The sequence below is a fragment of the Ovis aries genome, chromosome 2 (genome assembly GCF_016772045.2).
Source record: "Ovis aries strain OAR_USU_Benz2616 breed Rambouillet chromosome 2, ARS-UI_Ramb_v3.0, whole genome shotgun sequence".
In the NCBI taxonomy this organism is placed as follows: Eukaryota; Metazoa; Chordata; class Mammalia; order Artiodactyla; family Bovidae; genus Ovis; species Ovis aries.
Window position 1 is genome coordinate 55,248,287 of NC_056055.1, and position 13,777 is coordinate 55,262,063.

Genomic DNA, 13,777 nt, shown 5'->3' on the forward strand with positions numbered 1-13,777 from the left:
ATAGATGACCATGAGGAGAATTCAGTCTTCTGAGTAGATCAGAGGTTTTGACAGATCTTTTGGTCTTGGCATCAGACCAGGTGTGCATGAAGAAGGAAAAGCTTAGTTTTTAAGTGGATACCTTGCACTATTCCTCTTACTCCTTTTCCCCATTTAATGCAAGGACAAAGCTTTTGGGTGTTTACCTAGATAGTTTATGGCTTTTCCAAATTGGTCTGTGTTTTTACTTGAAGTGCAAATATGTGAGGCAGATGTTAAAACAAGTGACATAATGTTTACATTAAGTTGCCTGTTTTGTTTTCGTAGCCTTAAATTGGAATGTGAGAAACTGGCAAGTGAAAAGACAGAAATGCAGAGGCACTATGTGATGGTAGGTATCAAAGATTAGGTTTTTTTCCGTTGTCATGTAATAGTAACAAATATGTGTTCTCGGCATTACAGAACATGAGTTAATGAAATACTTGGTTCTTTTTTCTTTTTACAGTATTATGAAATGTCATATGGATTAAACATAGAAATGCATAAACAGGTAAGCTTTAGTGAAGTCTCAAGTTGAAATGAGAAATAAAGTCATGATTCTGTAGTACTGGCTTTGTCCTCTGTAGTGGGAGGTATCTGCATGCCATATTTCAGCCTTGGTTTCCCTTCCTGCGAATTGGGGGTTAGTGTTCTGCAGCAAGAGCTGGTTCTTGACAGTTATAAAATGTTTTAAGTTACTAGGTGAGAGGTGCTTTGGAAGTGTAAACTAGCCTGTTTATAGGCAGATTGGAATCGAGGCTTTGACTTGACTTTACTGCCTGGATACATTTATTCTCTTGGAAGACCTGGATATCCTGTCAAGTTCTGAAGTTCAGAATAGCTAACGTTTTTGTGCTGATTTGGAAAGAAGTGTGGCCCTTTGGGGGAAAGACGGGTAATCAGGAGTTTCTTTACTCAGGTTAAACAAGGTATAAGACAGACTATGGAGTTTTGGGGGCTGCATAAAGCGACACTCAGGATTAGCGGCATATTTGCAAACAACTTTTTAATAAATGTCTCAGTTGATACAAGTTTGGAGGTGAAAAAAGCATCCTTTTATGACCACAGCGTATGTTGTGAGTTGCTTCAGTCCTAGTGGTTTTAAAAGCATGAAAAGATTAGTGACTGGAAAGCTCAAGCTATGACTATGAGTTTGCAAGTTCCCATAAAATTCACACTTATGGCTACAATAATGGTGTATAAAAAGAGTATTGAGCTGGAACAAGGCACTAAGGACCTCATAAGAGAAGAAAAGCTAAATGATTGCTCAGCCCAAAGGACTCTCGATTGAGTAGTCATTGTCTGCCAAAGAAAGCATTAATGGCAGGGTGTAAGTATTCTGGAGATATGCTGACATTCACTTTTTCATCAAGACTCTGGTACAATAAGTCTTTTAGAAATCGATTGCCTCTTAAAAAATTATCATCAGATGAAGTTGCACAGTTGGACACATTTCAAAGTGCAACAATACAATTCTTACTTGATGTATATGTGCTATTTCATCTCAAACCCTTGTTTCATTAAATTAAAGAGCATGGCTGACCGGCTGGGGCACAGTGGAGAAATTGATTAGTTCAGCCTTCAGATCTTCCTTATATTCAAAGACTTTCATTAAGCAAGTGTGTTTCAGAGTTGAATTCTGCTTTTGTAACTCCGCACTCTTTGATTTTTAATTCATCATAGATTTCATAATGTTATGTTATCATCATGTACCTTAGGTCTATTCTTAGATATGTGTTTGGAAGGAGATGGTTAAGTTCAAGGCTTTTCATTAGCAATGTAATGGGCCTTTAAAAATGCCAGTTCTATTCTGATTTGCAAAGTTGGTAGCCTAGTTTCTGTTGGGTTTGTGTCTTTGTTTCTGTGTGCTTAAAGGGGCCGGTGCCTGATTGAGGCAATTGTAACTTGTTGATAGTAATTATACTAAAAGGTATATGGTCATTTAAATGAATTATGCAAATAAACTTGGTGGAGGAGTTCTAATGTGCCGCTTTGTTTTTTTAAAGTTACCCTAAAGGCACATTTTTTCCCCCCAACAAATTTTCTGGAAGGGTAAGGAGGAGATTGAGCTTTCTCTTAAACTCATAACTCAAAGGATGTAATAACCTCACTGACTCCGTACAGGCGAACGCCACCTCTGTATGATGTGTATTGGTGCTGGATTTATTGGGGGAGCTACGGGAGGTGCGAAATTCTCCTGGGTTCCTGTAGGTTACTTGGTGGAGGACCTCTATCAAAAGGAAGAAGAGAGAAGGAGGATCAGGAGCCCCATGGTGTGAAACTAGTTTTCTAATGAGTTTCTGGACTCCATTGGGCATTTGTGGGTATATACTGTCTGTTCATGAGCCAGTATGCGTTAATAATATGCTGTGTATAATTGGCTCAGTAATTTGAAAAATGTGAAAAGCTGAGAGATGTTGTGTTCTCCATAGTAGGATATTAAGCCCCCTGAAATTTGGTTTGTATTGTAAATGCTGACAGACCCTTAACTAGAGTAGTATGCAAAGCCGTGCTGTAATTCAGTTTAAAGTGGCCTTACATTTGAAAAACATCCTTCTGAATGTCACACATTAATAATAAGTTCTGAGGAGGCATTTGGTGCAGCTAGTAATCATAATTCTTATTAAAACTGGTGACGTCTGGCCCCCAGGGTGTAGCCAGGCTCAAATTGATGCTTTTTGCCGCCTGATCACCAGCATGGCCTAAGTGCTCATTATATTGTAGAGAGGGCCTTTGGAGCTCTCATTAGATTTGACAGGAATTCTCTCTAGGGGGAAACTGGGCATTAGCAAGACTCCTGACAGGCTGAAATTAGTCCTGCTTTATGGCTTATAACCAAATGCTAGCAAGGCATCATCAGGGGACACAAAAAATTGTCATTTCTGACAACATCTTTGTTACTGGAAAAAAAAAAAAAGGTAGTGATGGGGAAACTTTCCATGGAGAGTGCTTTAATGTTGTTAAGATTTGTCTCCAGTGTGACGACCGCTCTCCTCCCCACCTTTCAGCGGTTTTGTTGAGGGGTGAGTTTGAGAGATTTCAGTGTCAAATCTCACCACCACCTTTTCCGTCTGGAAGTTTGAATGTGGAAGTACATCCAGATCAAGAATGGTGTAATTGTGGTTTCCTTAGCTGGTTTGGTGCCTGCAGTCCGTGTTTATGTTGTGTCAACACTTCCTGATAAGCCTTCCCCTTACTTTCTCTGCTGCCATCTGTGGCCAGTTACCAAAAGTCAATGAAATCAGGGTGGTCATGGATATTTAAATCTCTAATTGTAGCATGAAGACAAAATTTTTTTCTTTTGTGCTTTTTATAGCTTCCCACCTGTCTTGTCTCTTTTCAGGTAGGTCATGTAAACTCTAGATATCTCTCTATACAGGAAGGTGGGGACTTTTCATGAAAGTTGGAGCGATTCTGATACCACCAGTGTTCGAGTACATGAAAAAATAGGTTAACGTGAGTCCAGCTGTTTTTGAGAATAGGACTGTGCCTAGTGTGTTTGGCAGCTTGATAAAGTTGTTTTTTGTTTTTTTTTTTTTTTTTCCTGTCATGTGGCATGATAGTGTTTCATTTATATTTTGGGGAGCAAGATACACTGTAAATCCTTACTTAGGGCTTATTTATCCCACTTGTGTACCTATTCAGCACACTGATAAAGCCATGCCATAAGTTGTCATTAGTGGCATGAATTTGTACAGCACTTAGTTTTCAAAAGCAAATTGGCTTTGTCCTGTGAAGCAGATTGGGTAGGTGTTAGATTGGGTAGCTGGTGTGCTCTGCCTTGTAATGTGGGGGCAAATGCTCAGAGTCTGCAACTTGTCAGGGCCAAGAATCTACTGAAACTTGAGTTTGGGTCATCTGGTTCCCCATTCGATGCTTCTTCCCTGTCTCCCCCAACCCAGCTGCCTTTGGAGGATGAGGCCAGTAGTGGAATCACACTTGAGCCTGTGCTTGGCAACCTACATCTACTCTTCTGCGTGCCTTTGTTCTATCTTTATCTGTTTTGACCAATTTCATCATTTGCAAGACAGCTTGGGGCAAGGCACATATTGTAGAAATCAGGAAAATCAGCAGTACTGACTGGTGGGTGGGGGCCACAGCTGTGGGCAAGTAGAAAGTTGTAACTAACTGAGCAGTACTGTCCACAGGTTAAAATAGGCCTAAGAACCAAAAAAAACCCCATGAAACACGTTATCAGGATTCCTAGTTGAAACCCAGCAATGCAGTGAGTTTGATTGATTACTCTGCTTCTCTGTGCCTATATTCTTTTGAAGAGCAGGCAGTGCTTAGGGCTCTCCAGGGTGGTGGAAGAATTTAAAAATAAATGAAAGGACTGGTAGGAAAGTTTTCTGCAGTCTTGATTGCGGGGTGGGGAAGGAGAGGAGAAGGAAGGGGAAAAAAAAAGATGAGAGCTGAACATTTCAAAACTCTATGTGATAATTCAGCAAGCACAGTGTCTCAGACCATATAAATTTTGGAGTTAAAACTGCTTTCACGGTTTTGGTAAGTGCTTTAAAGTTCCTCTCTAGAAAGAAATGTTCTTCAGTAGTGTTTTAAAAGTGTTGTGGTGGAACTGTTAGGGGTTCAGTCGTGGGTTAATTCCTTAGATGTGACCCTTATTATTTTGTCGGTACGCTTTACCTTTCTTCCTGCTTTTAAACCATGTGGGTTTTCAGTCTACAGCTTCTCATTTTGAGGTTTTTTTTTTTCTAAGTCAGCATCTCTGAATGGAACTGATCAGCTGGAGTATAGGCACTTGGAGTTAAAGCTCCATCTTGTAATACAAAGAAGATAGCTGTCATCAAGGTTGGAGTGGTCCCTCACTTCATTTCATTAGCCAGGCCTGTCCTTTACAAGTAGGAGTTAAGAGATAAAGCTCCCTGTGTGTAGAACCTAGATTCCGAGGTGCAAGATTAGCCTTTGTTTTTTTTTTTTTTTTGGTTGTTTTTATCCTTCGCTCCTTACATAGTACCCTCCTGACCCCTTCCACAGCTGGGCTCGTTGTGGGTTTCTTTCCAGGGCCATGACTAGGATAGGTGAGTGAGGCATTTGCCTTGGGCATAGAGTTTAAGGGCGGTGTCAGAAAGCCTAATCGTTCAGTCGCTCAGTTGTGTCCCACTCCTTGCAGCCCTATGGACTGCAGCACACCAGGCTTTCCTGTCCTTTACTGTCTCCCGGAGTTTGCTCAAACTCGTGCCCCTTGAGTCGATGATGCCATCCAACCATCAAGCTTTTTAAATATTTTTAAAGTTCGAAATCAGAGCCAGAAAACCCATGAGGAACAAAATGCCAGCATTTTATGTAGGGGCAGAATCTAACAGGATTGGGAATAGGGTGAGGTGAGGCCAGGGAGGCACATGTTGGGGCAGAGAGCCGCCCTCCCTTCCCCTTTGCTCTGCATCTCCAGAGGGCAGGGCTAGGTGGAATGTCCCAGGGATGTGTGGGATCTGTCTTGGTGTAAGATAGAGCTGACTGAACTCACTTATTAGGGACCCTGTTGGTGATGGGGTGGGTCATTAACAAGTTGCCTTGACCCTGATTTCCTGCTCTGAGAAGAGGGTGATGAGACTAGACAGACTCTGACGTAGAGCTCTGCCCTGCAGAGGGGACTCACTCCTCCAGAGCAAGGAGCATCCTCCACCGGGCTTCAAACCCAGCTCCGCGTATATGTCAGCTGAGGAGAGTCTGTCCAGAGGCATCAGAGATCCCTTCGAATAGTGTTTATTAGCAAACACAGAAAGGAAAAGCTGTTCCTTTAGCAAATATTTAAATAAATATCTTGTGTGGTAGTTTCACTAAAGATATATTCAGTTACTGGCTCCTGGAACCATTTTGAGTTTCCCTAGATCTGAGTCTTCGACTTTTCTATTATTAAACTTTTGTGGTCTCCAGGCTTGGATTAAATTTGAGGAAACTAAGAAACTGACTGGGCTCTCATTAAGCCTTGATTGACTCAGTCATGTCCTATGCCCCCCGCCCCCCCCACCCTTCCCTTCCCTTCCCTGGTACTTAGCTGTTGCTTCAGATTTTTAAAAATGGAAATTCTTAGGACTAGTACATTTAATGCGGAGTATTTGGTGTAATGGTCTTTAATTAAATTTTAGACAACTGTTTTGGGAGGTTGGCTGATTTGACAAGATAAAGTATTTATATCTTCAAAAATAGTGTTCGATAATGGAACTGGTGAATGCTGTAGTAAGAAATGTGCCATAGGATTGTTCCATGAATATGGCTTGGTGCTTGAAGTAGAGAGAGAGAGAGAGAGTGTGTGTGTGTGTATGTGTGTGTAGGCATGAGCCCCTCAGGTATGGGAGAGATTTTCTAACTTTTTTCTGAGGCATGGTTTGATTGGAAAAATGAAAAAAGTTTACACTGAAATTTTAACATAGATTAAGAGATTCCTGTATTACAATTCACTTGGCTAAAGGAAAAAAAATGGTTTCTAAAATTGTTTGCAAGACCACAGTGATTACAGAACTGTTCAGTTTATAGATCACGCAGTCACCATAATGCTTTTTGTGAAACTACAAGAAATGTTGTCACAAAGTTTTACGAACTAACCTGTGATTTCAAACAAGTCTGTATTTCATTATTTTACATTTCAATTTTTGGTACCTAGTACATTTTTAATTCCGCTTGCCTACTTTAAGGCAGCGTAACAGTCATAACCATGAGAATATTGTTTACCTTCATCCCACCCGCCATGTTTTCATGCTAGATGTAACAAACACGTTTTTCTAGTTTTTCTAGTAGCATTATTTGCCTCTTGGTCATTCTTTGACCACAAAATATGTTTGCCGGAAAAGGGAAGGGTGAAGGCTATTTTGAGTATAAGGAAAATCAAACCAGAAGAATTCTGGTCATTGAATCAGCTTTTCCACTTGCCAAAGAGAGGAAAAATTGCTATTAAGTGTGGTGGGTGTGCATTGCTGTGCATGCTGAAAGGGGTAGTGTACCGATTTTCAGTAGATAGTGGAATCAGTTGTCTTTGAGAATATAGGTACATTTGAACTTGTATGTCCAAATCATGCTACTTGTTAAACCGCTGAAATAAATACACATGGTACTAGGCTGGGTTTGTTTTTTCTTTTTTCCCCTCTGCTGCATGGCCTGAGGAATCTTAATACCCCAACCAGGGATTGAGCCTGCACCTGCAGCAGTGAAAGCACGGAATCTTAACCATTGGACTTCCAGGAAATTCTCTAGGCTGGGTTTGATAGTACTGTCTTTAGTGATCTAACTAGCTTTGTACAGCCTGTCGGTAAAAAGTTTAAAAATATATCCCCAGACTTGTTTACTTATGAATTGGTAAGTTCTGTAAATATGTTACTATACTGATTGTTGTATACATGTATAATAAATGGGAATTTTAATTGGAGGGGTTAACATCGAACTTCTCACAGTCTTGGTGCTCTCTGTTGGCTTGTCCCGTGCGGCCCTTGGGGCACCCTGACTCCACGGTCAACATTAACCCACATTGTAAACAGTCTTGGAATGCTCATCCTGGAAGGGAGCATCTTTAAGGGAGTGAATGAGAGGCTTGGGTCTTTTCATCTCTTCAGTATGCCCGGTTTTTCTAATTTTGACTTCCCACTCTGGTGGTTGCCTTTTGCCCATCACTCACAGCCTCTGTGTCTGCCTCTGGTCACTGTCCCTGCCAGTCTTACCTGGTCACCTCCATCCTCTCCCCTCCAGGTCATTTAATCCAGCCAATTGGGTCCCTTCTTCATACCTAAAACATGCTCTGTGTTTTTCTGTTTTCTTAAATGTCCAGGCTTTTTTGTCAAAGTTCACATGGCCTTCTTCAGTTTCCTTCAAGATCCAGTTCAAATACCAACACTACCGTTTTACTTCAAGGCCTTCCATGGCTGCTCCCAACAGGAGGCTGTCACATCACTTATTTTTGCTCTGATTTTTGTAGTAGTGTTTTCATGTGCCTTTTTGTGTTACTTCAACTATGCTGCAGGCTGCTTGAGGCTTGAGTTTGAGATTTGCATCTTTCCCAGTGAGTTTGAGTAGGCATTTAAAAATTTAAAAAAAAAAAAGAAGTATTTATTTATGTATTTGGCTGTGCCAAGTCTTAGTTGTGGCACACAGGATCTTTTTTCTTTTTTTTTTTTTTTTTAATGCAGTGTGTGGGATCTTTAGTTGTGGCATGTGGGATTTGGTTCCTCAACCAAGAATTGAACACAGGCCCCCTGCATTACGATTGTGGTGTCTTAGCCACTGGACCACCAGGAAAATCCCTGAGTAGCATTTAAGTAGCATTTATTGTGCCCCTCAGAGCAGGTAGAGCAACTATTTTGGATCCTGAACCCATATGAAAATCAGGTAAAACCTGCTTGGCAAAAAGCATATGCATTTTAATACACATGTAGCTTTGCCAAACAATTTTGGCTCTTTGTGGACATCTTAAGATCCATCAGCAAGTCCATGGAATCTAGATTAAAAACTTGACTCTAGAGTACCAGTATGAGTCCTTATGATAAAATTAAGAGTGAAATCTGTTTGGTTTCACTAGATGTTTTGTAGGATTACAGTTCTAATCTCATCCAACCACTTTTGCTCAGATGTTTTTCTTTTGGAAAAATGATTTATAGTCAAATATCTACAGAGGCTACTTAGGGAAGTTTAATTAGAGTAATATATTTCAGTTTGTAGTAAAAAGATAAAAAGAGAAAACAGAAGTAGTATGTTTCTGAGGTCTGGGTTTCCATGTGAATTGAGTGTGTGCATGCATTACTGCCCTGGGAACCACCGTTTATCTCATAAGGATGACCACAACCACTAACAGAGCTGCGGATAAGTTGCATTACAAGCTTCTCCCAGGGCATTAGACTTGATTTAGTCACCAGGTTTCTTAATAATTATACTATTGATTATTTACTTATAGAGGCTTCCCAGGTGGTTTCCCAGGTGGCTCAGTGGTAAAGAACCCACTTGCTAATGCAGGAGACACGGGTTTGATCCCTGAGTCGGGAAGATTCCCTGGAGGAGGAAATGACAACCTACTCCAGTATTCTTGCCTGAAAAATTGCATGGATAGAGGAGCCTGGTGGGCTACAGTCCGTGGGGTTGCAGAGAGTCAGACCTGACTGAGCATGGGCATGATTTACCTGTCTTTACAGAGTTCATCCCCCCACCCCAAACATTTTACTATGAAGAGTTTCAGATATACAGAAAAGGAGAAAGAAATGTAAAGTGAACACCCTGTATTATACCCACCTATTTGATCCCAGGAGTCTGTAAAGTAACATTTTTGTAATATCTCTGCCTGTCCCATATCTTGCATAGAGCGCTTGCCTTCCCACCTTGAAAGATAAATAGATAGTTCAAGTCTTTCTTTAGCAACCTTTGAGGCTGATGCACATGGAAGGGGAGTTTCTCCAAATTTCTCCAGTTCTTAAGAATTCCATCTGAATAGGTGTTTGTCCCATTGTGTAACATTTTCCTTCTAGCTTGCCCTTTGTGTTTTTGGTGTGATTGTATTAGATGATCCATCACTATGTGGTGTTGGGGTGCTTGCTCCCCTTCCCCTTTTGGTGCTTGATAATGCACCTTTCAGATGTGATCAGCAAATTCACCAGGGGAACAGCTTTAGTGTTGATAGGTAGGAAACTGGGAAGGACTCTGATTAGGACTCTGATTTTGAACTTTGTGTGAATGGAAGCTCTGGTGATGGAGAATATAAGGTGGCCTCTCAGATGCTGTGGGTGGTATTAGGATGTGAATTGCCAGAGACCAAAACCTCTTTGAGGATCCTGGCATGAGGAGCAGGCTCTCCATCGCTGGGGCCTCTAGGAGCACAGCCTTTGTCCTCTGTGCCCTCTTGATGCCTTGAGCAAATAGCTGAGCAGAGCCTCTTACAAGTAAGGTGACTGGCCAGTGTATTGACACTCACAGACACGATAAAAAACTGCATTAGGAGGTGAGCCACTGGGATTTGCAGTAAATATATTACAGAACACAAGTGACTTGCCGATACTGCTTGTTTAGCAGTTTGCAAGGGCAATGGCAGTATGGATTTTTGAATTAGAAGGGAAGGGCTGTTCTTTCTCTGTGCAGGAACATCTAGCTGATGGCTGGGGAGAAAATTGATTTAGAGAACAAAATGCAGCTGCCTTTATTTGTGCCATTTGAAAGGCTTCTATGGATTAGTGAGTGTAAATAAAAAGGTTGCTTTTGGTTTAGGAAAGGGGGTCTTAAACATTGATTTGCATCTTGGTCTGGTATGGAGAGAAAAATGGTTGGGCCCCTGGGATGGAGGAAGGGCATCTGGTCCCCATGCAGCCTGCAGCTACAGGTGCCCACTCAGTTCTCAGACACTCGTCTGTTTGAGCACTTAGGCTTTCAAAAGTCAGCTTCTTGGGTTTATTATTGTTGTTATTGTTTAGTTGCTAAGTCGTGTCAGACTCTTCGAAACCCCATGGACTGTATCCTTCCTGGCTCCTCTGTCTATGGGATTTCCCAGGCAAAATACTGGAGTGGGTTGCCATTTCCTTCTCCCAGGGATCTTCCCAACTCAGGGTTCGAACCCGTGTCTCTTGCACTGGCAGGCAGATTCTTTACTACTGGGCCACCAGAAGTAAGCTTATTTGGGACATGAGAGTATTCTTAGCTCCATGTATTGAGCTCCATGTGCCCTAGAAATTGTACAGTACGTTGTTATTGAGTCACTAAGTCATGGCTGACTCCTTTTGCAACTCCATGGATTGTATACTGCCAGACTCCTCTGTTCATGAGATTTCCCAGGCAAGTACTGGAGTGGGTAGCCATTTCCTTCTCCAAGAGATCTTCCTGACCCGAGGATCAAACCCTTGTCTCCTGCATTGCAGGCGAATTCTTTACCACTAAGGCACCTAGGAGCTCTCTGTAACGCTTCCAGCCTCCCTTGGATATTAATTATCCCTCCTTGCAAAGGAAAAAACCAGGTAAGAAGGTTAGGGGATGACAGTAGCACCTACCATATAGGGTAGTTATCAGGATTGAGCGAGTTTCTGTGTGCAGGAGCCTGTACTTGGGCAGTCTCAAGACAGCTGTTCTCAGAATCTGTTATTGACTCTATTATTGATTCCTTTTAAACTGTACACTGTATTTGGAATTCTAGGCCATGCTCCCTATTGTTTTTCAAATCCAGTTTCCTTCCTTCCTGCATCTGAACTGTTTGCTTTCCAGTATTTCCCCTCAAAGTTTTTATTGTTTGTTTACTTTTAAGATCAGGAGCATTTATCTGTAGGTTCAAAAGGACATTTTTTTTTCCTCTCTTTTTTTAATCTCCTGTTGGCAGCCTCCATGGTGGCTCAGTGGTAAAAGAATCCACCTGGAGTCCAGGAGATGTAGGAGATGAGGGTTTGATCCTTGGGTCAGGAAGATCCCCTGGAGGAGGAAATGGCAACACACTCCAGTGTTCTTGCCAGGAAAATCCCATGGACAGAGGAGCCTGGCAGGTTACAGTCTGTAGGGTTGAAAAGAGTTGGACACAACTGAGCATGCACATATATATGTACAAACGCACACATATGTGGTCTAGAGGAATTAAGATGCCTTATTTAAGTCAAACAGCAAAATGTGCCCTTGGAAGGCACAGCGTTAAGTAGTTAATACAGCTACCAGGGAGAATAGTTTTGTGTTGAGTTTTTTCATTTAAGGGGATGGGTGAACAACAGAGAACAGATTGGTTCATTTTTATTGAAGTGAGTTCTGGCAGAATAAAGGATGGGAGGTGTGTTTCCTATTTTATTTTATTTTTTCTTTTTGATGTAACGTTGAAAATCAGATTTTGAATTGGAAGAGAATTTTATTATCCTGGAAAAAAAAAAGGTGTGTGGATGAATTAAAGACAGTTGTTGCTTTGTTGGAGAAAGGGAGGAAAAAAAACGTGTGTCTTGATGACATATACACACATACAGGTTTTTGGTTTATTTTTTTATTGAAGGATAATTGCTTTACAATAGTGTGTTGGTTTCTGCCATGCTGCTGCTGCTGCTAAGTCGCTTCAGTCTTGTCCGATTCTGTGCGACCCCATAGACGGCAGCCCACCCGGCTCTACCATCCCTGGGATTCTCCAGGCAAGAACACTGGAGTGGGTTGCCATTTCCTTCTCCAATGCATGAAAGTGAAAAGTGAAAGTGAAGTCGTGTCCGACTCCTAGCGTTCCTGTGGACTGCAGCCTACCAGGCTCCCCCATCCACGGGACCTTTGCGGCAAAAGTACTGGAGTGGGTTGCCATTGCCTTCTCCATCCAGTTGCCAGCTCAGCCTGAATCAGCCACTGTTATACATATGTTCCCTCCCTCCTGAACCACCCCCCCCCACCCAATCTACGTCCCCATCCCACCCCTCTAGGTTGTCACAAAGCACTGGGTTGAGCTCCCAGTGTCACACAGCAAACTCCCACTTGCTGTCTGTTTTACATATGGTAATATATATGTGTCTGTGATGTTCTTTCAATTTGTCCCACCCTCTCCTTTCCTTACTGTGTCCACAGCCTGTTCTCTGTGTCTGTGTCTCCATTGCTGCCCTGCAAAATAGAATCATCAGTACCGTCTTTCTAGATTGCATATGCATGCATTAATATGCAGTGTTTGTGTTTCTCTTTCTGACTTCACCCTGTGTAATAGGCTCTAGGTTCATCCACCTCATTTAGGACTAATTGTCAGTGAAACAACTGACAAAGGATTAATCTCCAAAATATATAAGGAACTCATGCAGTGCAATACCAGAAAAACACACAACCCAGTCAAAAAGTGGGCAAAGGACTTGAACAGACATTTCTCCAAAGAAGACATACGGAGGGCCAAAAAACACCTGAAAATATGTAGCAGTTGACATCACTGACAAATATGTAGCAACAAACATCACTCATTGTTAGAGAGATGCAAATCAAAAAAGTGCAATGAGGTGTCATCTCACACCAGTCAGAATGGCCATCATTAAAAAATCTACAAACAAAATTGCTGGAGAGAAAGCGAAGAAAAGGGAACCTTCTTACACTGGTGGTGGGAATGTAAATTGATATGTATAGTTTTCTTTGGCTATGAAAATTCTGAAGTGCGTGCGAAAGTTTGAGTAGATGTGTTGCAGTATTTTCCACGTACTCCATGGGCTTGAGGTTTTTGTAGACTGTCAGTTCGCAATTGCTACTTAAGTGCTAGTATTTGAGGAAGCAGGAAAACACACACACCCACGAAACCCACAGGAGGGAGAGAAAAGCAGGGCCACTGGGACTGAATGGACTGGAAGTTTAGACTGTTGACTCTTATTGCCAGGCATGAAGCAGTAGCAACTTTTTGTAAGTATTTGGGTTAAAAGAGGGCACACCTGGACCATTGTGCCAGTGCCTGCTCTCACGCTTGCTTAAAACCCCTGCTGCCACTGACTTCAGTGTGCTGAGATGCCCCACGCTGTGGCTCTGCGTTTAGCTCAAGTCCTAAAGTCCTCTGAGTGTCCGTAGGCAAAGCATGAAGTTCTTGAGAACCCCTTGGCCTGCCGGTTGGTCTGGGTTACGGAGCCTTTTCCTTTGGTAAGCTGGATGGCCCTGTTAAAATGCCTGGGCCCTGAGCTCCCTCGGGGCTAGTGTCCTTGTACAGCTCCCGAGAAGATTGGACCTGGACCATTGAAATGTGTCCAACTCCTGTCCTTTTTAGCTCACCAAAGGCCAAAATCATACCACTAACTCAAGAGCGGCTGACTTTTGAATCTTACCAAAAAAACTCTTATTTCATAATTGATTATTCTGAATGCTGTGACTGTTCTGAATT

The 13,777-nt window shown here is 42.0% G+C and overlaps 1 protein-coding gene across 3 annotated transcripts in view; it reads left to right on the forward strand.

The window, feature by feature from the left end:
* The window catches only part of LOC101110740 (transducin-like enhancer protein 1), a 92,015-nt gene that overhangs the window by 3,334 nt on the left and 74,904 nt on the right, over positions 1-13,777 (forward strand). For 2 of the 3 annotated variants that reach the window (XM_027964466.3, XM_027964467.3), the window contains exons 3-4: positions 307-370; positions 485-529. The exons of the other annotated variant lie outside the window; for it this stretch is intronic. In XM_027964466.3, coding sequence (XP_027820267.1) covers positions 307-370; positions 485-529 — 109 coding nt within the window. The remainder of the gene's footprint in view (positions 1-306; positions 371-484; positions 530-13,777) is intronic. 3 annotated transcript variants of the gene reach the window in all.